This window comes from Colossoma macropomum, unplaced genomic scaffold (assembly GCF_904425465.1).
Source record: "Colossoma macropomum unplaced genomic scaffold, Colossoma_macropomum, whole genome shotgun sequence".
Taxonomy (NCBI): domain Eukaryota; kingdom Metazoa; phylum Chordata; class Actinopteri; order Characiformes; family Serrasalmidae; genus Colossoma; species Colossoma macropomum.
In genome coordinates, this window is record NW_023494788.1 from 42,533,428 (window position 1) to 42,558,555 (window position 25,128).

General features: G+C 40.8%; 2 protein-coding genes across 6 annotated transcripts in view; both read right to left on the reverse strand.

Moving 5' to 3' along the window:
- Positions 1-410: 410 nt before the first annotated feature.
- Positions 411-13,383, reverse strand: rraga (Ras-related GTP binding A). 3 transcript variants are annotated; one of them, XM_036569414.1, is made up of 11 exons: positions 13,254-13,383; positions 12,101-12,214; positions 9,331-9,430; positions 7,298-7,364; positions 6,875-7,097; positions 6,566-6,661; positions 5,216-5,338; positions 3,318-3,409; positions 3,074-3,189; positions 2,697-2,837; positions 411-1,137 (listed from the first exon to the last, which is right to left on the reverse strand). In XM_036569414.1, the coding sequence occupies exons 2-10, from the start codon at positions 12,125-12,127 to the stop codon at positions 2,734-2,736; spliced, it is 948 nt and encodes a 315-aa protein (XP_036425307.1). In that variant the 5' UTR covers positions 12,128-12,214; positions 13,254-13,383; the 3' UTR covers positions 411-1,137; positions 2,697-2,733. The 3 variants fall into 3 exon arrangements, with proteins under 3 accessions (XP_036425307.1, XP_036425308.1, XP_036425310.1); XM_036569415.1 differs by having other exon boundaries at positions 411-1,148; XM_036569417.1 differs by lacking the exon at positions 13,254-13,383 and adding an exon at positions 13,072-13,247.
- Positions 13,384-15,762: 2,379 nt separating this feature from the next.
- Positions 15,763-25,128, reverse strand: part of LOC118807373 (fibronectin type-III domain-containing protein 3A-like) — a 38,203-nt gene continuing 28,837 nt past the window's right edge. For all 3 annotated transcript variants that reach the window (XM_036569420.1, XM_036569418.1, XM_036569419.1), the window contains exons 20-26: positions 24,488-24,601; positions 24,244-24,393; positions 23,837-24,123; positions 23,532-23,744; positions 22,856-23,022; positions 22,612-22,733; positions 15,763-22,261 (exon numbers count right to left, since the gene is read on the reverse strand). In XM_036569420.1, the coding sequence (XP_036425313.1) occupies positions 21,950-22,261; positions 22,612-22,733; positions 22,856-23,022; positions 23,532-23,744; positions 23,837-24,123; positions 24,244-24,393; positions 24,488-24,601 (1,365 nt within the window). In that variant the 3' untranslated portion in view covers positions 15,763-21,949. The remainder of the gene's footprint in view (positions 22,262-22,611; positions 22,734-22,855; positions 23,023-23,531; positions 23,745-23,836; positions 24,124-24,243; positions 24,394-24,487; positions 24,602-25,128) is intronic.

Below are 25,128 nucleotides of genomic sequence, written 5' to 3' on the forward strand. Positions count from 1 at the left end.
CTGGATGACCCTGAAAAAGGTGAAATCTGTTTCTGGCACTCGATCCAAATGCTTGAATTCCACAGCCTGAATTGTTATCAATTAAGAGCCGAGGAATGAGACTCGTCTCAAACGTTAGTAATCCAAAGCCTTTGACGCAAGCAGCTCAGACAGGGCTTCATAAATCTGATCTATCGCTCTTATTCATGTGAAGTCCAATAAAAACACAATACTTGATGCATTTATCAGACGCAGTGCTTGTTTAGAACTGACGTTTAAAAGCTTAGGCAAACAACTCAGAGGTTCGAGTCAGATTTCACAGGAGTGCAAATGTTTCTGCCACTGAACTCTTCAGAAGAGCTTAATCTAATGCAATATTCACAACCATATTTCAAACCAAACATGGACCCAAGGAATACGGAGTACAGCGGTTCATTTCTGAGGACAATCGTATTTCCTTTGATTTTATTTTGCAATCACCAAGATAATAAATATGGAAATACAAACAGTAAATCCTTTGTGTATATAAAAGGACAGATGTGACCATGTGCTTCCTTTGACACCACTTTTTACCAACATTGCAGTCAGGTCTCCTTAGACTCGTGTCACTGTTGTCTTGCTCCCAGTGTTTTGTAGAACAGACTGTACTGTGGCGAGCGGCAACACATGCAGCACTTAAACAATGCAAATCCATGAAAACTCAGTGAACAGAGGGAATAGAAAAAAAACAACAAAAAAAGTGAACGATATGTCCACTGTGTTTGTGTGAGGGGGTTGAATACAGGTTACTGTATGGCACTAATTACGTGTTAAGGGGACATTTAAATGTGCTTTCCCCCCAGTTTTTTCTGCTTTACATCCCAAACCCCAGGCTCCAGCACCCCCCGCAACCCAGAAGGATCAGCAGCTTAGATACTGTGTGTGTGTGATCCCAAACCCCACCCACTATCCCACCCTGTAGGTCATGATTTTGTACTTATGGTCAGATCTCCTTTAATCCCAACCAATATTACGTTCAAAAGATCCAGGGACCAAGCCCGGTCAAAGCCTTTCATCTTAAAGCAGGAGGAAAAAGTCTCTAGAAAACACCCTGGATGCAGTGAAGTCAGCAGATATGAGGAATTCCCGAGGGTGCCATTCCCCTGGCACGCACGCCCTCTAGTGGATGACCGGGAGAAAAGAAAATAAGTCATCAGATATATTCCAAGTTTTCCACAGTAGTGAATATTTGCAGTGGACATATTTGTCTTACATTTGTTGGACGACTCAGCACAACTATAACTCCACCATAACAGACGTCAATTATAAGGTTTCATTCTAAACAAACTCATTAAAGAACATTAAAGCCTTGTGCTGCTGTCATTAAAAGACCCTCTATTTTTTTATTTTATTCTTCAACATAAACATCTGATGCGCTGGTTTCTGACCATCATGAAATGAAGAGTATCATAGCTTTAAGGTTTAAGCCCAGAATAAAATGCCTAAATTTTAATTAAATTTGAATTTAATTAAATTTGAATTTGAAGTGTCACCAGACACTAAAGTAGCTGCAACCACTTTACCGTTTCACATGCTGTCTACAGCAAAGAGTGTCAGTTAAACACTGTGATAAAATGTGAGTTGAGTCATCATCTCATCTTTGTCAAGTAGAAGAACATCATAATGCTTTAAAGTTGTGGTTGTAATATAGTGTCATCTTTAATTTAACTACAAAAGTGTAATTAATTCAGTAATCAATAACAGAACTGTGCCACACAAACTTTAAAAAGTCTGTGGGCGCTTAGCTTAGTTATTTCTCTGAAGCCATTTCGCCCGATGAACAAGAGCTGAGACGTGATTTTACTTCTGTGTTCTCCTTGAGAACAAAGTCGTCTTAAAGCTGGCACCGCGATGTGAAGATCTCCTAAAATAAACACCAAACCACAGCAGCATCTTTTTGTATGAGGACGTGATCTGCCTGCAGCAGTGAGCGTGTTTGACCCTTTTGTTGCCATTTGAAGGCTAAAGCAGGTTTTACAGTGGTTATGGCTGTGTTTGGTGCTGTATTTCTGGGTTCTGGGACGTTAGAGCTGGTTTCTCTCAGTCTGGCTAGTGACGGCAGGTTCGTCTGAGTGATCTGATGTGAATCATGTCGCTATTTTTAACACTTTATTGTAATATGAAGGGCAAAAAGCAGAGCAATAATATCAGAATTTTTGGGTGATTTTCCAAGCCAAATTACTCACTGATGCTGACGTCACAGCTCGATGACGGTAGCCAGTTAGGGCTGGCTCTGCTGAATGGTCTGATTTGTGTATCATGTCTGTAACGTAAACCGTTCAGAAGTTATGAAGACTAGAAGCTACTTATTATTTTGGTCCTAAGGGTTAACACAGCTGCGTCTGTAGAACGTGGTATTCAAGTAGGAACTCACATTTAAAAGATCAGTTATGTTTATAAGTGTGGGATTACTGCTGTCTTGCTATGGTTTAATTATGGTTTAAATAAATGAATAAATGAACACCGCTTTTTTGTTTTTAAACTGGTGGTAAATGAGGTTTTACTGGTGGCTGTTACAGCAGTAATGTGATTAACCGTCACTAGGCACACACCTAATTGTTGTATTAATTTTTTTTTTTTCACCTAACCCAAAAACGGTACACTCTGACAACCGCAAAGAGCAAAACTAATGTCCAGACATCACGTCTACAGTCTGGGCAGCGCATTTATGGTCTTACCTGTTTAGAGAGCACTCACGTAGGCAGGGTCAGATGTCTAGCGCATGCGCATGTGCAAGCTGTGTTTGGGGCCGTCCACCCTCTCCAACTTCTCAAAATGCTTCCTGGCATTGCGAATGTTGATGAGAGTGGCAGCAGAAGCTACAGGGAATTGAAGAAGAACGGGAATAAGAAGTCTGCATGGGAAGAACCCCTCTATTCAGACTAAGCGATTTAAAATACCGGAATTATGTGCAACGTCAGTAAAATAACTTTTTAAATGAAGCAAAGTTCAAAACTAAAGCACAAACAGAACACATGACTCCACACACGCACAGACACATACAAAGGAAACTGCCCGACCGGAACCCCTGATAACCCTGAAGAGTGGTTCTTACGTATGGAGGGGTCAGACATGATCACCATGACGTAGGTGTTGGAGGTGAATACGTCAATGAAGGCCGCAAAGTTGGAGTTGCGCACTTCCATGCTCTGGAAGGAGGCAGCCAACTTACTGTGGGGTCAAAGACAAAGACTAATTGAGTTTGGCATCAAAAAACTGTTTTGTGTTTCATAACTGAGTTTTACAGCAGCTCAGAACCACAGTACAGACTGGAATATCCAAAGGGGAAAAAACATCACCTGCAGCTTAGCTTGAACTGTTTAATAATGTTGCTGATCTTCTCAAAGCGATGGGCATCACGTTGCTCCTTGCACTGATAGTGTGAGATCACCTGAGAAACAAAGACATAATTTAAACCCTTTGCTAAACTCAGACAATTGAAACTACTACAGTAAAGAGAAGAGAAGATGGCTTTTCAATTAAAGTTCCACTATGTTGCTTTGTTAAAACTGAAAGACAGAGCATTACTCAGCTAGGAGCGAAAAAACTTGCTAAGATATGGTGTCTGTATTTTCTACTGTTACAACTCTAAACCTCACACCATTCACTGTGTCTAATAATACTGTGCACAGTTCCACTACACTTCCTTTCTGTTTTCCTATTCAACTACGATACCAAGCGTTCATAATCTCTTTCCAAAGAGTCAGATCTTAGTTCAGTACCTCACTTCACCTACATTATGTCTGGAAAATATCCAGTTCAACACTCCTACGAAAGGAGATGAAGTGAACTGGCAACACATGCTTGTCAACATCTATAAAAACACCCCCCAGTGCGAGTAAGCAGGTACGCAAGACAGCCAGACGTGGTCAGTCAGGCCTTACAGTTTCATGTTAGCTAAGCATATGGAGCTGTACTCAGAGCTGGAGTCAGACAGCTGTTTTTAGGAAGTCTCCCAGGAAATGGCTAGGAGACATCCCATTTCTCTATTGCTTCACCATTTGGATCAATGAGTCACGCCGGGCGCTGGCCAGCTAACCATGAAATAAACCAGGATGGATGATGTTCCATTCTCATCTGCGCTATGATGGCAGTAAATGTCAGGAAAATATAAAAAGTTGGAGAAATTTACATCCTGTGGTCTTTACTGAGACACTCGTACAGATTTTTTTGTGAAGAATGTTTTATTACCAAGTGAGAATATTGATCACAAATATACACAACTATACACACAAAGCCCAACATGTACCCACAACAGCAATAATATAGAGTTGTTAGTTAATATTGGATACTAATGACAGATGATAGTGGCGGTCAGCGTTACTCATTTAAAAAAAAGGGGACACACAATACAAAATATGAAGTAAATGACCACAGCATGAAACTTTATTATATTATATTTCTATACACTCTTGAATGGTTACTCAGTTTACAGAGGTCATGAAGCTCTGATTACTATTAACAGTCTATTCTAGTTTTAAAGCAGGACGCAATCGTTCTTGCTCTGGCCTTATTTATCCGAGCCATCGTACATTCCAGAAGGGCGATGTCCCGAAAATAAGCAAGCCAAATAAGATGAGCAGGAGATTCTATCAGAACTTGAATTATTTTGAATGAGATATTTTCATCGGAGCTGCCACCACTGACAAAATGTGCATAATAAGTCATCAATCCTGGCTGATAACGGAGCATCAGTGCCTGAGAATCACAGCAAGTGTTAGTGGCCTGTAGACGCTACTGTAATGTCACTCACTTGGTTATACATCTTGTGTGCAGGTTTAGCAATGGTGCAAAGTCAGTGCACTGAATGTGGTTAAAGGCTAGAACGAGCAGAACTTGTACAGTTTCTTTCCCTAGGAAATTTGTTTTGGTGCCAGTTCTGGTGACTGGGAACGATTCTGTTGGCTTGACATATTTAGTGCAGTGCAATGTGTGAAGCGTTGAAACTACTGCTCAACTGCAGCTGCACTGTGATTTCCATCCTTTGCCAAATCAAACCACCAGTCCTTCTTTCTTCATCTGATTTGGAAACGGAAGTGACTGAGAGAACTATGGAGCTGTTCAAGCCTTCATTTCCTCACTGTGTCTAACATCCAACCTGTACTGTTCGTTTCAGATAAACTGTCAAAGTGACAATGACCAGTAAAACAGTACGCTACCAATAACGTGACGGTGGACCGGTTTTATTCATGCTTACCAGGAAAGTGGCTCTTTCAAAAAGCAGCACCTCGTCCGCCTCAATGATCTGGGCAAAATTGCGCAAGTTAGATTCTAGCTGCTGCACGTTGGGGATGAGCTGATACACAATGCTGGACCAGGCCTAAAAACACACAAACAGAAACACAGACTAATGAGCCACAGAGAGTCTTACACTGAAACACTCACAGAGAATCAAACACTTACTATCATTTTAGATCAGGTACTGGGCCCTTCTAACTCTACATGTACAAAGCCACAGTTCTCTCAGGCTGACCTAACTTTAATACAGCCTTATTGCAAAACCCTGAATCTGGGCATTAGGGAAGAATTTATGCAATGGGCCTTTACATCTACTGCCTGCGCCAGGACCTCACAGGCAAAAATTACTCGTTAATACACTCATTATAGATGAATACACTAAATCTTGCATGCCTTTGAACTGGCGCAGTTTAGCGGAGTAAACTGCTGAACTGTTCGACTGCTGGATATGCCTGTTACTACCATGATAACATTTTTCTGAAGCATTTATTCGTTCACAGGCCACTGCTGGGTCACAACCGCTACACATGCCAAATACTGCCTGTGCACCACTCGCTTGTTTGAAAACGTCTTTTAATCAGAGAATGTTGTGGAAAGTACAATTTATCTTTTGGTCTTAAAATAAGTTCTGATTTTACTCCCTTCACTCCATAACACTGTACCCATAAACTAAGAAACAGCTGATCACAGACCAACACATTCAAGCTGGATCTGCACAAGATATTGCGCACTTACTAGGGCTGGGAACCAAGCATGGCCAAATTTCAAAAAGGAGCCCTGGTAACAAGGGGTGTAACGATACACTCGGCTCACGATCTGATTCGATTCATGATACTGGGATTACGATTCAGCATTCTCACCAAATCTTAACCCAAATTCAAATGAAGAAAAATGATGACTGCAATCATGATGCTGCACAACTTTCTAATGACACTAGAGCTGCAAGGCAGGAGGAGTGCTGGAGTGAGGTGTTGACAGGTGCTGACCGGTTCCAAACTTTAGGATTCAAACACTGCAACTGCATCAGACGGCAAAATTAATTAATGTCCATTCCACATTGTCATATCTACACAATGCACACTGTCATGTCTTTGCATTGCAATATCATAATGCATTTTACACCCCTATTATTACCTACATTAGGTAATTGACTGTAATTAAAGACTCCCTGCTTTAGGTAGGCTCTCTAGTGGGGTTTCAGCTTCAACAGTCAGGTTATCATCATTCTGAGATGTTTCTGATCTGATTTTCCCCCAACTTTTTCATGCACACACACACACACAAAACAAAACCCAGCCCCAATGCTTACCTTATAAAGTGTCTCATCCCAAATAGAGGTTCTGAAGCAGGTGCAAGCGAGTGGGCGGGACAATCTCTTTAGGTCCTCTTCACGTTCTTTAAAGATCTGTAATGTAAATGTTGTGAAACATGGACACAAAGTTGTGGTCTGAGACATTTGACAATGCACTGGGAAACAAGAAGAATAAAGAACAAGAGAGAGACAGACAGACAGCAAGAGAGAGAGAGAGAGAGAGAGAGAGAGAGAGAGAGAGAGAGAGAGAGAGAGAGAGAGAGACGGACAAACAGAGACAGACAGAGAGAGAGTGACTTTTCTTACCAGGTCCCTCTGGTCTTCCTGAACGAGGTCCATTTTGTGCACTAGACAGAAGACCTTAGCATCGGGTGAATTCTGAAGGATGGCTTCCAAACAGGACTGGTAGTAGTGCATGTCTTTCTCTAACTCTCGGCTCTCCACATCAAACACATAGATCAGGACCTCCACGTTGCGGAAGATATTATCTCTCTGACTGGTGAAGTAGTTCTCCATGAAAGTGTCTTGTCTGAAGAGAGTAAAACACCCATATGATTACCTGAAGATGCAGAACTACATCCTGAAAAAGCACAAGTAATGACCTAAGATTTCAGAGTAAAATGGGTTGTTTTTTGGGAATGAAATCAAAGCTGGACAAACTACTGCAATTATAGATGTGGTTTGAAAATAGTCTTAAAATCTGTTGGGACTCTGAAGCAACACACTCACCCTCCACAGTCCCATAGGTTCAGCACCAGATTGCCCAGGAAACGCACGTGGGAGTGTTCCACATCAACTGAAAGGAACATAAGCATAGCTGTTATGCTTTCTGTTTTGGTTGGTAGTTGACTAACATTTAGCCCAATGAGGAAGAAAAGCGTTAATGTTGCATCTGGACCTGTTATAAAACTGAAATCACTCAAAATGGGAACTAAGCAGTGCATTGGATCATAAGTGCCCATGTTTCTGTTCTCCTTCTCAAAAGCACGAGACATGATAACAGAAACCAACGGCAGCCTGGACAACACACACACATACGACACTGCAGTTAAATCTGCAAAGATGGTCAGACAACATGTGCTTCTCGTTACTGGTAACACACCATTACATTTCCTGATTATGTAGGGATTTAAATAAATGAATTGAATTTTGAATAAATAGTAGAATTATAGTGCATAAAATTGCAGAATTGCAAACAAGCAGAACTGATTTTTAAGTTGTTAAAGTCTCAACAAAGTTATTTCCAGGATTATTTGACTCTTAGGTGTTTTGATTAAGACAGGCCTACAGGACACAACAGGCTTCATTAAACACACCACTGAATTCAATTAAGTGGGTTATTATGCTCTATAGAAGGAGTTGCTGGTAGATCAATAGCTCAGTACTAATTACCTGAAATTAAAAAACAAAGCATGTCTTTATAGAGCCTTTTTTACATTAAGCTGCTTGTTACTTTTGATTCCAATGCTGCTAAGCTTGTCCTACAAAACCAAAGGTGAGGGCACCCCCTGGTGGTTTGTTTTAAGCTTGTCACAAACAAGATGTTTACATTAACAACCATGACACTAGGATGTTGAGATGTTCTGTAATTCTAACATTACAGCTCCACATCGCTACACATTCAGTGTTACAGACCTTAACAGGAATTAATGTTCAACACTGGCTGTGTTTACATGCAGAGATTTTTGCCAACCTGATTGAACACATTCAGAGTACAGGTTAAGACTGAGGTGTTTATTCTCACCCTGCTCAACAATCTGATGGAAAATCCCCGTTCACATGCTCACCACAAGTAATCCTATCCAGAATTACGTGCATGCGCAGAGAACCATTTAGTGTGGATGTTACCATGACAACCAGCATCACGTGAGTCGTGTCAGAGTGAGATGAGCAGCAGTGAGCAGTGCTTGTGTTTGTAATTGCTTTAAAATGATGTCAGACTCAGGAAAACGTCCTTCACATGTGAGACACATAAGCTGGACGTCTTTTAAAGATCAGAACATAAACTTCGTCTCCTCTGCAGACCAGTTTCTGCTCCGCCATGTTGAATGGTATAAACTCTCACTATGACGCGACAAACATGATCAGAACGGACTTAAACTTTCCGATAGGGAATGTAATCAGATACAGGCGTTTACACAGAAATTATTCTTCTATTTAACAGATTATTTACAGGATTACTCACCTCGATCAGTCGGATAGAGATTGTATTCCAAATGGCCTCAATCAGACTAGACTACTCCGACTGAGTTGTTTACATGGACGTATTCTTTTCCGATTGAGCTATGAGTCGGATTATTAATTGGTTTAAAGAAGGCCGAGAGGAGGACGTCGTGTTCTGATCTTTAAGACGGCGGTGGGACGGACGTCCAGCTTATGTGTCTCAGAACACGACGTCTTCCTCTCGGCATTCTTTAATAAGGACATGTGAAGGACGTTTTCCTGAGTCTGACATCATTTTAAAGTCATTAAAAACACAAGCGCGCCAACTGAAAACTCATCTCACTGACTGGACCTCACGTGAGGTTCGTTGTCATGGTAACGTCTACACTAAGCGGTTCTCTACGCATGCGCGTCATTTTGGATCAGAGTTCTTGTAGCGAGCATGTAAGCGAAGATTTTCCATCAGACTGAATAGAGTGAGCATAAACACCTCAGTCTTAATCTGTGATCGGAATGTATTCAATCAGATTGGCGAAAATCTTTGCATGTAAACACAGTCAATGAAAATATCACATTAGCGAGAATCTTAATCATCTTACTCGTGGCTCCCAGTCGCCGAGTGTCTCTGGCAATATAATTGGCGAAGATGATTGATCTCATGCTGGTCTTTCCTGACCCACTCTTTCCCATCAGCAACACCTACAAATAATGATGAGATCACGCAGAATTTAGTGAGGCAACTTCAGCACTCAGGTGCAACTATAACCCGGACCCCACATTCACTTCGACAAGAAACAAATTAATATTCCCTACAGATTAATTCTGTCAAAAGAAATTGACAATAGGTCTTAATGCACATCTTAAAGTATTATTACATATAACAGAGGTCTGGTAACGGCACTGGCCCAGGATTAATAATGCTGTAAGAGCATAAGGTGGCGCTATGAGCATGTCTTAGTGAGAAGAGTCCAATCTGTTGTAAGCAGCATAAACAAATTCCAAAACTGCCAACAATGTGCTCTTGTGATACGTTCACAGGCATCATCTCTGGAGGGCGGGGAGGATTATAACCTCTGCAATGATAATAACTTGGTAGTGTGAACACCCAATAATTCACTTTCATAACGTTTTGGCAATAAAACACAACAAGTATTGGTTTTACTGATGCAATAAATGCTTTCGTAAGTATGTATCGAATGTATCAGCATCACTAATAGTGATATAATAAATATTGAGTATTAAGTTAGTTAATGTTATTTTAGCATTATCTGTCATTATAGCAGCCAGTGCTAACAGCTATCTCCAAAATGGTAACTTTACAGGAGAAGGAAAAAAAACACTTTACTTTTAATGGAAGTCAATGGAACCAGACTTTTTTCAAGTAATTTTAAGCCGTTTCTTTTGGTCCATTCATCATGAAATTTACACACAATGTAAAGGACAACAGGCATTCAAAACATGTCAAAAACTGAAAAACAACAAAAATGGAGATACAAGGTTTTGTTCCGACAACAGCGATATACAATCATAATTATAATAACAAAACAATGGATTGGGGGAAAACTTCTATGCATTTCTTTTACAGCATCCTGGTATCAAGGAATTATAAAATTATGAAAATACATCAAAGCTTAGCTGAATTCCAGAGGTCCTCTTCAGTAACACCATCACCACATTTTAGATCTGAATCTTGTAATTCAACAACTCACTTTAGTTAAATAAACAAGTTAAATAAAGATCCTATCCACGGGGGAGACCTTTCCCTTTATTGTGCTCTTTACCCTTGTTTTACTTTTATTATGTGGACAGTTACATAAGAAACAGAATAATAAATTAACAAGTGCTAAAATACCCTTTGATATCTTTGATAAGCTTTGTTTTGCTAATGTTTAAAGGCTGTAAAAGGTAACAGCTGCTGCCTTTTATTTCATGTGGCTGTGCAGCTCCAGACTCCCGGAGAAGGTTTCATCGTTCGAGCCAAAGTTACACGCTGCATTCTTACGTGACACCGACTCATTTCCTAGAATCGTATAAATAAACTACATGGCCAAAAGTATGTGGACCTCTTTTCTAATTAGTGGGTCTACATTTTTTACCTGCTGCTAAAAGACATACAAGGTCATGCAAACATGCTCTGTTCATAAACAAACAAGATGCCAGTCAGATTTCAGCAACACCTGGAGATGAACCAGTGTAGGAGTCCGGTGTTGTGGTTTATCTGATACGTTTATAAACGACTCAGCCAAAGGCAGAACAAAGACGAACTGCAGGGCTAGAAATAAGATAAGAAAGGGAATATTTTCACCATTTTCATTGACTTTTATTTTATTTCCTATTTCTGTTCCAAGTAGTGAACACGGCTTTTTAAAAGAAGAAAGTTGATGACGAAAACAGTGTCCAACAACGAACAGAAATCTAAATTTTTGTCTCCCTTATAAGTTCAAAAACAATGTGTATCACCTGTTTTGAGCATGTGGTGCTCGTCAATAGCGAAAACATTTACAGTCAGTAAACAAAACAAATCACTTTAAATTAATCTACCCACAAATTCCAGATCTGAGAACAAACAAACCCAAAGCTCAATATGAAAGTTCCACCTCAGTGCTTATCCACTCACTTACAGCACAACAGCATAAAACGTCCATTGAGAGTAGCCTTTATTGATTTTTATTATAATTAAACTGGATTATTAATTTATTTATTTAATGTTATGAAAAGGTGGAAATGTTTGTCTGTCTTTATTTTATCTATAATCTATATGTATATACACACACACACACACACACACACACACACAGAGCCAGTCGCCACACAATTTTAAAATGCTTGTTACATTATAAAAGTGTTTTAGTAACAGTTAAACTAGTAACAGTTTAACAAAATATCTTTGATTTATTAGTTGGCTGGACTAATCATTAATGATTACACATTCATTTTTTGTTGAATAGCCTGATCTAAGAGAAACAGCTCAGCTGTGATGTGAAAGCTGTGAGCCAGTCTCCTCAGGGAAATGTGTCAGCCTTCGTTAAGATCTGAGGATTCTAGGCCCTTTTCATCTTCAGCTTTTCTGTAATTACTAATATTACTTACTATAAATATAGTATATATACAGAGCTACATTAACTCAACTCTTCTCCAAACAAGTTTTGCACTCACAGACTTATGTTTTATCATTTGTAATTGTTTTTAACTGGTATATATGCTCAGATGTTTACAGACAGTTGTGGACTAATCGCATGTAAAAGTGATAGAAGGTTTTATATCTGACCACCTGAGATGGGACTCTCTAATGGAACTGGACAGCAGCGATTACAGAAGAACTGTGTAAGGAAACGGTCACTTTCGAACAAGACAGGACACAGAAAATACCTTTTTCTTCATGGCTGTGCTGGACATTTCCCCCGTCTGTGACAGAGTCTGCTGTGCACAATCTCAGGAGAGAACACTCGGCTACAGCGTGCAGATCTTACTGGGGTTTAACAGCTGCAGCAAAAGGAAAAACAGCTGTGATCAGAAACACTGGACACTGAGGATCATGGCACTGTCAGCCTGACCACAGTATGAGGAAGCTAAACGCTCACAGACACAGGGCACTTATTCAATATCAATAATAATAATAACAATAATAATAAGAACAATAACAATAATAAGTATTATTATAATTATTTTTTCCAGATTATTTTTCCCACACAGAACCAACATGAACCCGAACATTAACACAGACTTGAGAAACACCAGTCAGGTGACTGAATAATCACAAGTTGTCGTGTCACAAAGTTGCCCAAAGAGGCTTCAGGCTTGTTCAGAACGGCTTGTGTAACTCATCAGAATATAAAGCCAAACGTGCCTAATTATCACGCCGTATTCAAACACAGCGCATTCTAACGCTCCTCTGCTGTGAGGCGACTCTGAAAACAGACGCAGTCGCGACAGATGAGCCGAGCAGCCGAAGTTAGCGAGCTAGGCTACCGCGTTTAAGCTACAACCAGCTTAGCGAGCCAGCGGGCTAACGGCAATAGACGCGTTCACTGAAACCACGGAAAAGTAACCCTACAAACACGGAGAGTGAGCAGCCATGGGCAGGAGTGTAATCCGTCTCGTTTTGGTGTCAATTAGCTTGTTTTCTCACAACTGTGCTAGCCAGCCAGCTAACCCCCGCTAACCCCGCTCGGTAGGGAAATAATGGCAGCTAAACTAAGCTAAGCTAAGATAAGATAAGCTAACCACCGTCAGCTACAGCCTGTCCGTCAGTCCGTCTCGTTAAGCGAGCGGCACTATTTACTCACTAAACTCAACCGCAGAAAGTCCTCACAGAAACTCAGGAAGCCTCAGAAACTGACCGCATTAAAACACAGACTCTTCTGTCCGGCTTAGCGTCTGTGTGCAGCAGCGAACTCGGAGTAACCGAGTCTCTCCTGGAAACAAACCCGGGGCCACTTCCCTCTGACGGAAACCTACCGGCACCTGTAAGCGGAACGCTGACAGTGCAAGAAATTAAAAGCCCATTCAAACGGACTGAAACCTGTTAGACCGCAGAGCCTTGAACATCCTCGTCCCGAGATCCGCTCAGTCCCAATCCGCCGCTACAAGCCCCTGGACAAGCCGCTCGTCAGACTGAGCATGTGACCGGCCGTAAACACGGGCTGGTTCAACACCCGCTCAGGAGGCGTTTCCCAGCGCAGGGTTCACGCAGACGTTCAAACACGTCAAATAAACAACAATAATGTTCATAAATAACAACAAGGACAATAATTAAGTATATATAAAACGTTCAAAACACCACAGTGCTACAAAAGCGCCCATTTTTGTTACATGAATTGTTTTTTCTCCTTACACCACAGATCTTTCTCTAGATCAGGGGAGCTCAACTCCGGTCCTGGGGGCCTGGTGTGCGGCACAGTTTGGAGGTTTCCCTACTCAAACACACCCGCCTAACCTGGCAGTTAACAGACGAGTGTAATCAGGTGTTCTGGAGCAGGTAGATCACCAAACTGTGCTGGACAGCGGCCCTCCAGGACTGGAGCCGGGCACCCCTGATCTAGAGCCTTTCTTGTTTTGTTACTATGTAACAAAAAATCTCTTATTTTGAAATAAAAGTCACACTGATGACATCACTTGACTTCCTTTTACCCGTTTTCTGAGTATCTATGAAGAAAAGCTCATGGTGAGTCCACAGTGTCTTTCAGTTATCAGAGATTTTCTCATTTAGCTCATGATTTCATATGAAGCTTTTAGCTGAAGTCACTGGTGTGACCGACTTTATTCTGAGGTAATTGTGAAAAATAGAATACAAATGGATTAAATTCCATATTTTAGTGGATATTCCATGATTGACTACATGTGGTTTGATGTTCTGTAGCAGTTATTTTGTAAAATGTATTGTTCATTAAAATGTCTCTAGTGTTCCTTTATTATGTGGAACACCAATGAAGATCAGTAACACCAGTGACTCCTATGGACAGATAGAAAAGTGGACATTTCTGTAGAATGACCCTTCTATAAACCGCTGTCTTTTTGAAGGTGGGAAGTTCAATTTCTTGGCAGCTATACTGGTAACCAATCACCCAACAATAAAATCTTATGAGTACGTATCAAATCACCAGTATTTATTTTTTCTTTGTCATTTGGAAGATATATTTTATTAAATGTAAGTTATGTGGTGTAAAATACTGTGGCTAATTCATTAAATCAGGAACAATAACACTGTTTGAAAAAGGAATCGTCTTAAAAAGAGGTTTATGGCCAATAAGCATTTGTCTTCTTTCCAAGTAGTAAAAGTTTAAACAGTCAGGTGTCCAGTCTTATCCTCAAAGCGCCGGTGTGGCTACAGGTTTTCATTGCAACAAAGCAGGAACACACATGCTCAGCTGTTTAAAGACTGAGACGGACTGATTAAATGAGTGGATCAGTTGTGCTCTTCTTGTCTGGCACGAAAAACCTGCACCCACACGGCCCTTTGAGGATGAGACAGGACACCCCTGCTTTAAATTAATGTTCTCAGATTCTACGAGAACGAGAGTTCGGATGTGAGTAAAACAGGAAAAAAGGAATAATTAAGTGTTTTCATGACATTCATAATACAATTCACTGTTTTTTAGATATTCAAGTCCAACAGTGCAGACTTTAACACCATACATTATTATTTGCAATGTTCATCCATTTTTGATGGACACAGGAACTAAATTATGTTCTTCAGTTAAAGAGACCCAATCAACACCCTCAGAAGGGCCTGGCCGAGGAGACACCTGTTTCATTTTCACATGAGCTCATTAACTTTTCTACACCATTTCCTTTGGAGGAACCTCAGATTCCATCTTAAGGGCTGTTCCATTACTTTATTTGCTCACGAGGAGTTTGTTCGATGAGCCCTTGGAGGGGCGAGGGTGAACAAGTGTAGCAGAACCTGTCCAGTCATGATTGTGATTTGATGCATTTCCCTTTTCAAAACCCCCCAAAGTGGCAGACAAAGATGTTTATAAGCCAGTGAAATACTTCAAAAAACATAATATTTAAAAACAATATCATTTAATTTGTTACGTTCATCCTGGGATTTAAACATGACTGCTGTACAAGGCTGCTGGCGTAAATTCATTACTTTCCTTTGCTCACTTGCTGGTTAGCAAGCTAACTGCTACACAGATAAACACCAAAAATAAATACATCATTGGCCGAAACCAAAAAGCTTACAAAAGCAGTTAAATTCATATATGCTACATCTAGAATTCTCAATCTATCTATCCACAGTGCCCGGGGAGCAGCTGGGGGTTGGGTGTCTTCCTCAAGGGCACTTCAGTCACGTACTGTCGCCTCAGGGGATCAAACCGGCGACCTTCCAGTCACAAGGCTGGTTCCCTGACCTCTCTTATTGCTGAAGGTCTAACTGAAGATGCTTCAGTTACACAAAACACTGTTTTGAAAAAAGGAACGCGCCCTGCTTATAAACGCTTTTGGCATCAAAACATCACTTATGCTTCTATCCATCAAAGTAAAAGACAAACAAATAGCATAAGATACACACACATCACACTGAGTACATATAATGACTATAATTTATTTGCCATATTAAATATATTATCTATGATTGTTACAAGTCAGTTATGACATACAGTACATGGCAGTCTTTTAATGTGAGTTTTAAAAATAAGAAAAACGTTGATGCAGATAAATAATCTTTTTTGGAATGTATAATATTTTTTGTATTTCAAAATAAAATGTTCAGTATCAAAAAGTGTGGTCTAAAAATACTGGCATGACAAAAGGTAACCTAGAGCCTCTAAAATAGATTGACATAAGATGATTACATGTACAGGCAGGCATACAGTAAAGGCTATTGAATGCTTTTGTCCGTGTTGCCAATCTATTCCTCTAGTTTCTATAAGACAGTAACACAATGCGACGCTAGCTAGGCAGTTAGTTTAGGGATCTAAATAAAAAATCATCATAATGTGTTTGTTACAATTCATTTTAGTGTGACTTATTTTTAGCAGCGAGCCACAGAGAGACTGCGACGATCTGAGTCTCCTCTTTATGGCTTTTTAATGCTTTGTGACAGTCGTCGATCTGAACTGACAGCAAGTTTAAACTGACCAAAATGAAAGGAAATCAGTGTGAGCACAGTAAACTCGGTGCCTGGTAACAGTCTTTCTACTGGCTTTGGTTACATTTCCAGGAAACAGAAATACATGAGAGTAGAACCACAGTAGCTTACACTCAAATTTAAAGCACTCCGTTAATTTTATTTTGGCTACCAACAAAAAAAATATCTTAGTCTCAGCAGAACTTTTGGAAAACACAGGACGCTCACTGGCTTAGAACTACAGCACCATCTACTGGGGAAAAAAACTAACTGGGCTGCTTTAAAGAGACATTTCAGCATTTTTCAGCCTAATCTCTCTCTCTCCTGCGTCTACAGCGAATGGTTGCTTAACATGGACAATACTTTTGAAGCATTTCCATGCAATTAGTAAACAAACAGAAAATTCACTGACACTGAAAGCAGCTTTAGCGCCATCCACTGGCTACTATAATGTGTTTTCTCTCCTTTTACTAATTACAAAGAAACACGTTGAAATTACCGTCCATGGTAATTGACTGTATATTACAGATTCACCAAACAGAATTCGGCTGAAAAACGCTGCAGTATTGAGTTCTTTTAAAGGAGCATTCCATGCTGGTGGTTCACCAACTCCAGTCCTGAGCCTTATACGCAGTTTTGTGTTTTGTACAGAACTGTGGAACAGGTGCCATACAGGACCAGAGCTGGGACACATTTTCTGTGAAATTCAGAGTTTAGTATGTCCTCTGACCTTGAAGACAGTTGGGAAGGTTCAGTCAGGAGGAAATGTCAAAATGAGCTTGTGGTGTCTTAACAGCCTCAAAGAATCAGCTCTTCTGCTTGTGTCCTACTGACAGTCTGGGATGTTCCTGGACAGACACCAATTCAAAATGACTGTTAGGTCAGTTATGCATCAATCATATAGTCTGCCTGGAGAACGGCTTTATAATTAGTGATCTACATATCTTGAAGTAGTGATGTCTTTGGTTCTGAAACCCATGTATGTTTCCTGGTTTCACTGCTGAACGCTGTTCATTTGCAAAGATTCTGTAAAGCATACAAGTCTGACAAATCTGGCCTGTTTAAATTAAAAATCTGGGCTGTTTCCTGTTACCAGCAAAACAGCAATGCTGTAGATCCTAAATGTGTTTTATTGTTTCATTTTCATTGATCTCTACCATCAACTAGACCTCAAAAGGTGCGTGGCTACATTCGATAATGGTTAGGGGGCAGTTACGTTTATTGGAACTACAGTGCTGTGCCAAAGAACACACCTCATTTCTTTTTAATTTCCAATCATACCTTTAAGTTATTCATTTTTTAGTGTCAGGAAAAAAGGAAACATATTCAACAGAAAATTACACAGAAGCCTCAACAGCTACATATAATATCAGATTTTTCTGTATTTTGCATGTCCTCTCTTTGGCTTTATTACAGCTTCAGTTCTTTTTTGGAGACTTGCTTTCAGTTTTTCAAAAAAATCTGCTGGGATATTTTTCACATTTTCAAAGTTAATAGAAGTTTATTTCATTTTCTGCTTTTCACAGGTAATTCCAAACACTTCGAGTGATGTTAAGGTCTGGACTCTGGGGTGGACGGTCCATTGTTTTAAGAACACCAGCAGATTCTTTGTTTAATGCGCAAATTTTCTTAGTTTTTGTCTATTTCCTTTTCTCAGTACCAGCATGACAGCTACCACTGTTTTAAGACCCATAGCGCTGACTCGTCTTCTCACAGTGGAAGGATGGACAGAAACACCTGTGGATGTTTTCAGATCTGAAGTAAGAGTGGAGCCTGATTTTCTCCTCTGAAAGCTTTTAGTGCTGTTTATCTGATGGGGCAGTTTTGGTGTCTGTGCTTGTTAGGTGTTCTGTTTTCTTTTAATCAGCTTTTAAATTCCAGTTTAGGAAACTCCAGTTTTTTTTCTCCTTTTTCTTTGACTTTCCCCAAATTTATACAACGCAATTATTTTATATCTAACCTCCTCAGAAAAGCCTCCTGAAAAAAATGTATAACTTGTACTCAATGGGCGCACTGACTGCAAATAAAACTAAACGAAGGGCGCTCTCTGACTTTTGCACTGTACCTTCATGGTCAGGAATCACACATGAAAATATGAATTTTGCATGATATGCTCCTTCAACACAAACACATACTGTACTGTAAGCTCACCATGGACAAACTCTCATTGGGTGTGATATTATGCTGCCTCTTCTTTGCTAGTTTTAATATTTTTCTTGGCATAATAATAAAGGTGTTCTAGACCAGCACTTCTAGAAAGCATTCTGAGTGAACTAGACGTCTATTAGGTACAAAATATAAGACATTCAATATGTCAGATACACTGAATGAGATAGATCTGCAGTTATTTGATCCAATACAAAGCTTACATGTAAATATGAAAGTCCCCAAAGCAGAGGCTGATGACATAATTTAGAAACACTCTGTAGTCCTGAAGGTCAGTGACAAGCTGAAGAAAAAGCAATGACCAAAAAAAAAACAAACACATTGGCCAGGCTTGGATTTGCAGCATTCAGCCTAATTATGAAGATGAGCCAGTCTAGAATGGCTTTTGCACCATGAAAGAGGTATGAAGAGCAAACAGTTTACACTATAAAGTAGAAAAAGACAGCAGCTTTTCTCCGTCACCTAGAACAGACACAAGCAGCTCTATAAGGACGTCAACAACTATAACCGGTTAGAAACAAGCTTTAAAGGCCTGAGCACATACGCATCAATCCCCGCAGATCTAGGATCAACTCTACATCGTATATTTAATTACAGTCATTAAGATTTAAAAGGCAATGATTCTAACTCAGCACTGTGACGTATTTGATACACACGACCCCGGTCAGATAGAGGCACTTCACTCTGGTTCTATATGGGCGTTTACAAAAGCACTATTAACAATGTTTGAGTACAAAGGATAGTTACTCTTTAAAGGGGAGGATGTGAAATCACTAAACTATTTCCTTGTATTTGGCATTTCAGGTCAACGTTGCTTCCTCAGCTACACAAACAGGGCCCAAAAGCTCAGATCAGCATTACCAATTACAGCTAAACTACTTAATATGGTCACAATCTATGGCACATTTGCAGTGTTTTAAATCAGACTGGAAGTGATGGTAATGTAAACCACATGATGCTTAGATAAAACTGACTCTTTTAGTTTAATGTTAAAAATGTTTAAAGCAATAGTTCAGCAGAAATTACAGCTTTTCCTTTACCCTGATTGTAGTCGATCAGCAAAGACATGTTCAAAGTTTGCTTCTTTAGTTTTGTCCTGGAGCTACGATGCTAATGTAGGTGACAAGCAATGGAGGCTTATACTTCATCACTAAAACTGTAAGCCTAAATCAGCAGACACACCTGCTTCAAACCACACTGAGCTCTTAAGTAATCTCAAATAGACTCGCTGATGTGGTTACTGACACTCTGACATACAGTTACAGTTACTGCAAGCATTTTAGCTCCAGAGCAAAACTACAGAAGCAAACTTCAGACACCGAACACATCCAGGCTAAATTAGTACATATAGGCTGAGTTGCCAACTTTGGTGAAATGACTGGAGTGAGAAATTTTAAAATCCTGCTGAAGGAACTTGAATCTGTGCGTGTCGGTAGCTGATCTGAGGAACACCTACTTTGCCTACACTGATGACGTAAAAAGGTGGGGCTGTGAGCGATTCAGCCTATCTTTTCTTAATGGGCTACAATATGAGCCAATCAATGTTATCAAGAACACAAAACAGTTGGTATGAGCATGTAGGCTGGTTGGCTTTAGATTTTGTGGAGCTTGAGAAAAAACCCGAAATGATGAGTCTCACGCCAAAACTGTGAGATTTGGCAACCCTGCATTTTGGGTAAGAAGAAAGTTGGATACATTTTCACCAAATTACTTAAGCCGACCAAAGACTTAAATCCCTATTGTGCCAACCTCAGTCCGTGGCCAGGGGTCCATGAGAACACAAATGGCTGCGTTCTCAGGAGCCAGCAAGGAAGGCAAGGTCTTCCACCACTGCATTGCTAAGTGTCTACATCTGGGGTGGGTAACTGAGGGGTAGAGTCCAGTATAGTTCAGTGTTGCTCTTCGACTAAACCTGATAATTAACTGATAAGCTGAATGAGGTGTGTTTGAACAGGAAAATCACCAAACCGAGGTGGAATCCAGGAACGGACTTCCCCACCCCGATCTACATGGCGGCATGGCCGAGCTTTTATCTGAGCACAAGGAGATTCTCGACAGTTCCGTGCTGTGAGTAGTTATAAAGAGCGGTAGGTTTCGCTGGTAATGGAGGAGGCGTGTGCTACCAAATCAGTAGTGTTGGATGAAGAGTGAGACAACAAAGAGAATTCACTACGAATATAAAGTGTTAAAGCACATAGTAAAATAAAACTCTTAATCAAAAGCTTCTCTAAGACTGCAAAGGGACTACTATGCTCAGTTTGAGCTAAATAGAGAGACATTTATAACAAATGCATATCCATACAGGCTATCTACCCAATACTGCCATATCTGTATGTACATGAACATAGCTAGAATGTATGTATACTCTATTGTATAAGCACACACTGGTGATAGCAGAACATAAAAATCTAGCTCTCCCAATGTCTGAGATAAATGGAATATTACTCACGTTGTGGTTATGATGTTACAGAGCGGTCATAAAAATGTGAAAATATTTCTGCCGATGAGAGAACGCTGAGCTTCAGTCATTTATGAGGGCGCTTTTTACTATATCTATTAAAACTTTGGCACTGTCTCCCTTTTGAATTGTGATAAAAATAGGAAAACTGCCTGAGAGATAAGCAACAAACTCATCTCTTTGTGAGGCAGTGAGTACTCAGTCCCCAAGACTTACTTTCTATCAAGGAACAAAAACCCAATATAACATCCTTAAGAATGTCCTGGGTGTATCCCATGATGGCCAAATGAGGAAGGAGGCCCTTAAACATTCAAAAAAAAAAAAACAAAAAAAAACTACTGTGTACCAAATACCAGCCAAGGTCATCAAAGTACTGAGAGCTTGGCCTTGTCTAGACGCATTTCATTATAAATGATCTAAATTCATAGGAATATATAATCTGGCCACCACCATATATAGTAACCCTCTACAAGAACATAAGGCAGCAATCTTTTTGTCCCATTTGTCACAGTTTATGTTGGTCATGACAGAAAATGTATTGGGAAAAGTACCTACTGGCTTCAAATATAAATCATCTCTTTCTTCCATGCCATACAGTTTCGTCTGTTGCGCTGCTAAATCAAGACTAGGAAGAAAAACGACGGTGAAGACAGTGAGCCAGTATTGCCGTGCAAAGTATATAATAAAGTTGTTGCCGTGGCTCCTCATTCAATTTGGAGAATGTGGAATTGTACTGAGCTTTTACTGACCATTTTTGGTTTTGATGAGCCGCCACACAGGTGACTTAAAAGAAAAGCCAATCAATGAATAAATATGTCATTACGCTTACAGTTCTGCTGCAACGAGCATGGATAGCAAACCAGAACAGGCACAGTTTGTAAGCATTCTGTGCCAAACCGTGTCCATGTGGAAATGCCATTGGAAGGGTCACTCTCTGTGCTCAGAACCACAGTGAAAAAGAGGCTAATGTGCTACGAGGCCTGCTCTGCTCTAACACCGCTCCCTCCTTTCCCTTCCCTCACTCCCTCTCAATGACGAAGTACTGGATGAGCACCGCAAAGAGGACGGCCAGTATGACGAAGCCGAGGAGCAAGACGGTGGCAAAGGGCTCGTCGGTTAGAGGCCAGCTTCTCCTGGGCTGAGGCTCATGACAGCTGGAGATCCTGTGTTCCCTCGGCAGCTCAGTCGTGGGCAGGCCAGTGCTGAGGCTGCACTGACCCCACAGCTCGCTGCCATCCTGGCTCCGGCGCCCAGCATAGACTCGTAGCCGACACGCGACACTGGCTGTTGGGTTCTGCCATGTGTAGGAGGTCGCTGGGCCCCTGTATAGCTAGAAAGGAAACAAGACACAAGATGTTTTTGCTCACACAACAGCAGGAAACAAGCAATCAAACATAAATTGTTCGCTTACTACTATGAAACTAATGTGTGAGTTGTGTATTTATGAGATTGAAGAATTGTGAATGTTTCAGTAAATCTTTGGCCAGTAAAGAACATTCAATTTATATAGTATTTTGTGTTGCTTCAGGGTGTTTTGCATTCGCCGATCAAATCTTGGTCTAACTGATGTTCTCACAAAGAGAACATCTGGACTTACAGTGGTCCAATAAGATTTTTGTCTTCACGTTTTTCTGAAAGTGGCACCATTACAAGTACATGGTTAGGCAACCTCTTCCTTACCTGCTCCACTTCACGCCCCCTCAGCATCTGCAGTTTGTACACAATCAGGTCTCCTTTCATTGGCTGAAGGGCCTCCCATGTGACTGCATACTTACTCCGCTCAATGAGTTCAACTTGTGGGGCTATCAAAAGTACAAGACATCAGGTATTACTACCAACAAGCTGAAGGGCAGCTAATTCAGAAAGATTAGCTAAGATTCAGCCATAGAAAAACTGCTGAGGGTATAAATCTAATAAGGCTTACCTTTGAGCTGTGGTGGGGGGGAGCGGGTGGTGCTGAAGGTATAGGAAGGGGAGAGGGGGCCCATGCCCGCCTCACTGTGAGCTTGAATGCTGAACTGGTACTCTGTGTCCTCACACAATCGCTGTACTTTGAACGTATGGCATGGACCACTGTAGATACAAATCGACCTGCAACACAGAAATATGTTCAGAAAATCTCTCGTGACTGTATTGTAACTAAGACTAAAGTGATCTTAGAACCATTACACCATAAAAAAATAATCCACATTTCATCACATAACATTTCCTCTGTTTACAGACCATATACTGTATATTGGCGATAACACACTCCCTCTTATGTTCTATTGCTTTAATACAACAGTTAAATAAATAAAGTAATAAATAAGTAAACTGGACCATGTTTTTTTTTTTATATGTTTTAATGTTCGCAGTTCCTTCAGCCAAATTATAGTTCCTTAACAAGCAGCTTGTTGCTACTTCAGAGTAACGGACTCCGCCCACTCGCTGCACAGTCTGCTGTAAGCCTCGCCTTTTTAAGTACAAACATTATATAATTGTTTATTTTTTCAGATTTGCAAGAACTGTTTTTATACATGTGATCCTATCATGTACATTCCTGTTGCTACTGATAGACTGTTGTAGCAGTTGTGGAAGAAGGTAGTAACTGGTGTCTGTACCTGTCAGCGCCAACCTGCATGTGCAAACAGTAGTGTGTGCCTCGGCTGGTCTGTGGCCTGATGAGACCCTCTCCCCATTTCAGCTTCAAGCTCTGAGGGCCCGCCACCACACATTCTAGCACTGGGGGCTCTGGAGGCAACGCTCGTGTCCTGAGCTTCAGCGCTGAACTAAAAGGACCAGCACCCATGCTGTTCACAGCCTGCACCCGTATCCTGATGGGCAGTAAGTTATCATTTCAGCTCATCAGTCAAAGCAGTAAAATCTATACGGTTATTAATCATACTTATTTACTATCTGCTCATACCTGTATGTAGTGTTTGGCTGCAGATTTTCCAGTATGTGGTAGCTGGTCCTCCCTATAGATAGAGGGAGCTCCTCTCCAATGACTATATTATAGCTGGAAATTTCTGCTCCGTGGCAATGAGGCTCCTTCCACCGCAGGGCCAGAGTGGTAGCGGGGCTGTGAGCCATGACAACACCCAAAGCCCCCTCCCTCATCTCCTCAACATGCTCCACAGCTGCTGGGACTGAGGCTGGTGTGGTTACTGTGGCAACATCGCTGAAGAGGCCCGCCCCAACAGCATTGACTGCCTAAGTATTTAGAGAGAACAATAAGACAGGAAATAAGGGGTCTTTAGTCACTACATGTGACATTTATGAAGTTATGAAGCATAAACACATTAGAAAACCCCTTTAATAAGAGGCTCCTACCTGCACCCTGCAGCGATATTCTGTGGCTGGTTGCAAGTCACTCACTTCATACTGAGTTAAGGGGCCAGAATACAGCAACTCCAGAGTGCCTTCCTCTAACCCCCACTCCATCCTGAACTCACACACCTCCGCCCCATTGCACACTGGGGTCTGTAGTAGGTGAAGGAGAACATTTATTTAGTGTAACATTCACTTTTTCATCTAGAAAGAGAGACGTACATTCCAATCCGGCACGCCTCCTCACCTGCCAAGTAGCCAGTACGCCAGTAGACGTGTTCAGTATCAGCTGTGGCGCGCTGCACTGCTCTGGAGGTCCTGGGGCTGTGGAGGCCTGGCACATCTCCGACAAAGGACCCCACTTTGGAAGAAAATACACAGCTGTTCATACCAGAGCAGAATGACTGCTCTATACAAAATTAGTTTAATGTGCAATAGCTTGAAATGGCTATGGAAGAAGCCCGAAATGCACTGAAATTCAGAAATCAAAAGTTTTAACAGGAAGCAACAGCCTCGAGGCAAGGCAGGGCAACTTTTTTACACAGGACCTTTCATACACTGTGGTCATTCAAAGTGCTTTATGGAAATTAAAGCATGATAAAAACAATAGATTTTAAAAGAGAAGAAATAAATAAATAATTAAATTACAATTAAATTGAACATTAAATTAGGATAATAAAGTTTACAAGAGAGAGCTGCGGGAGAGCTAACAGTGTTTAAACTGAGCTGAAAGCTGCTCTAACAGGATCGTTTTCAGGCTGATTTAAAGTGTCCAGTGTCGGCTCTTCTAATGCTCTCTGTCCACTGGGTCCATTTAAGAGCAGCACAGTATCTAAACGCTGCTTCTCCATGTTTAGTGTTCACCTTCGGCAGGACTGACTGACCAGT

Bases quoted from the DNA above. Each gene is read 5' to 3' on its own strand.
- rraga (XM_036569414.1), bottom strand. From the start codon at position 12,127: ATGTCCAGCACAGCCATGAAGAAAAAG. The intron at 7,365-9,330 runs GTAAGATGATTA...TGTTCCTTTCAG, and splicing joins TCGGCGACTGGGAGCCACGA to TTGATGTGGAACACTCCCAC. The intron at 5,339-6,565 runs GTAAGCATTGGG...GTGTGTTTTTAG, and splicing joins GGGATGAGACACTTTATAAG to GCCTGGTCCAGCATTGTGTA.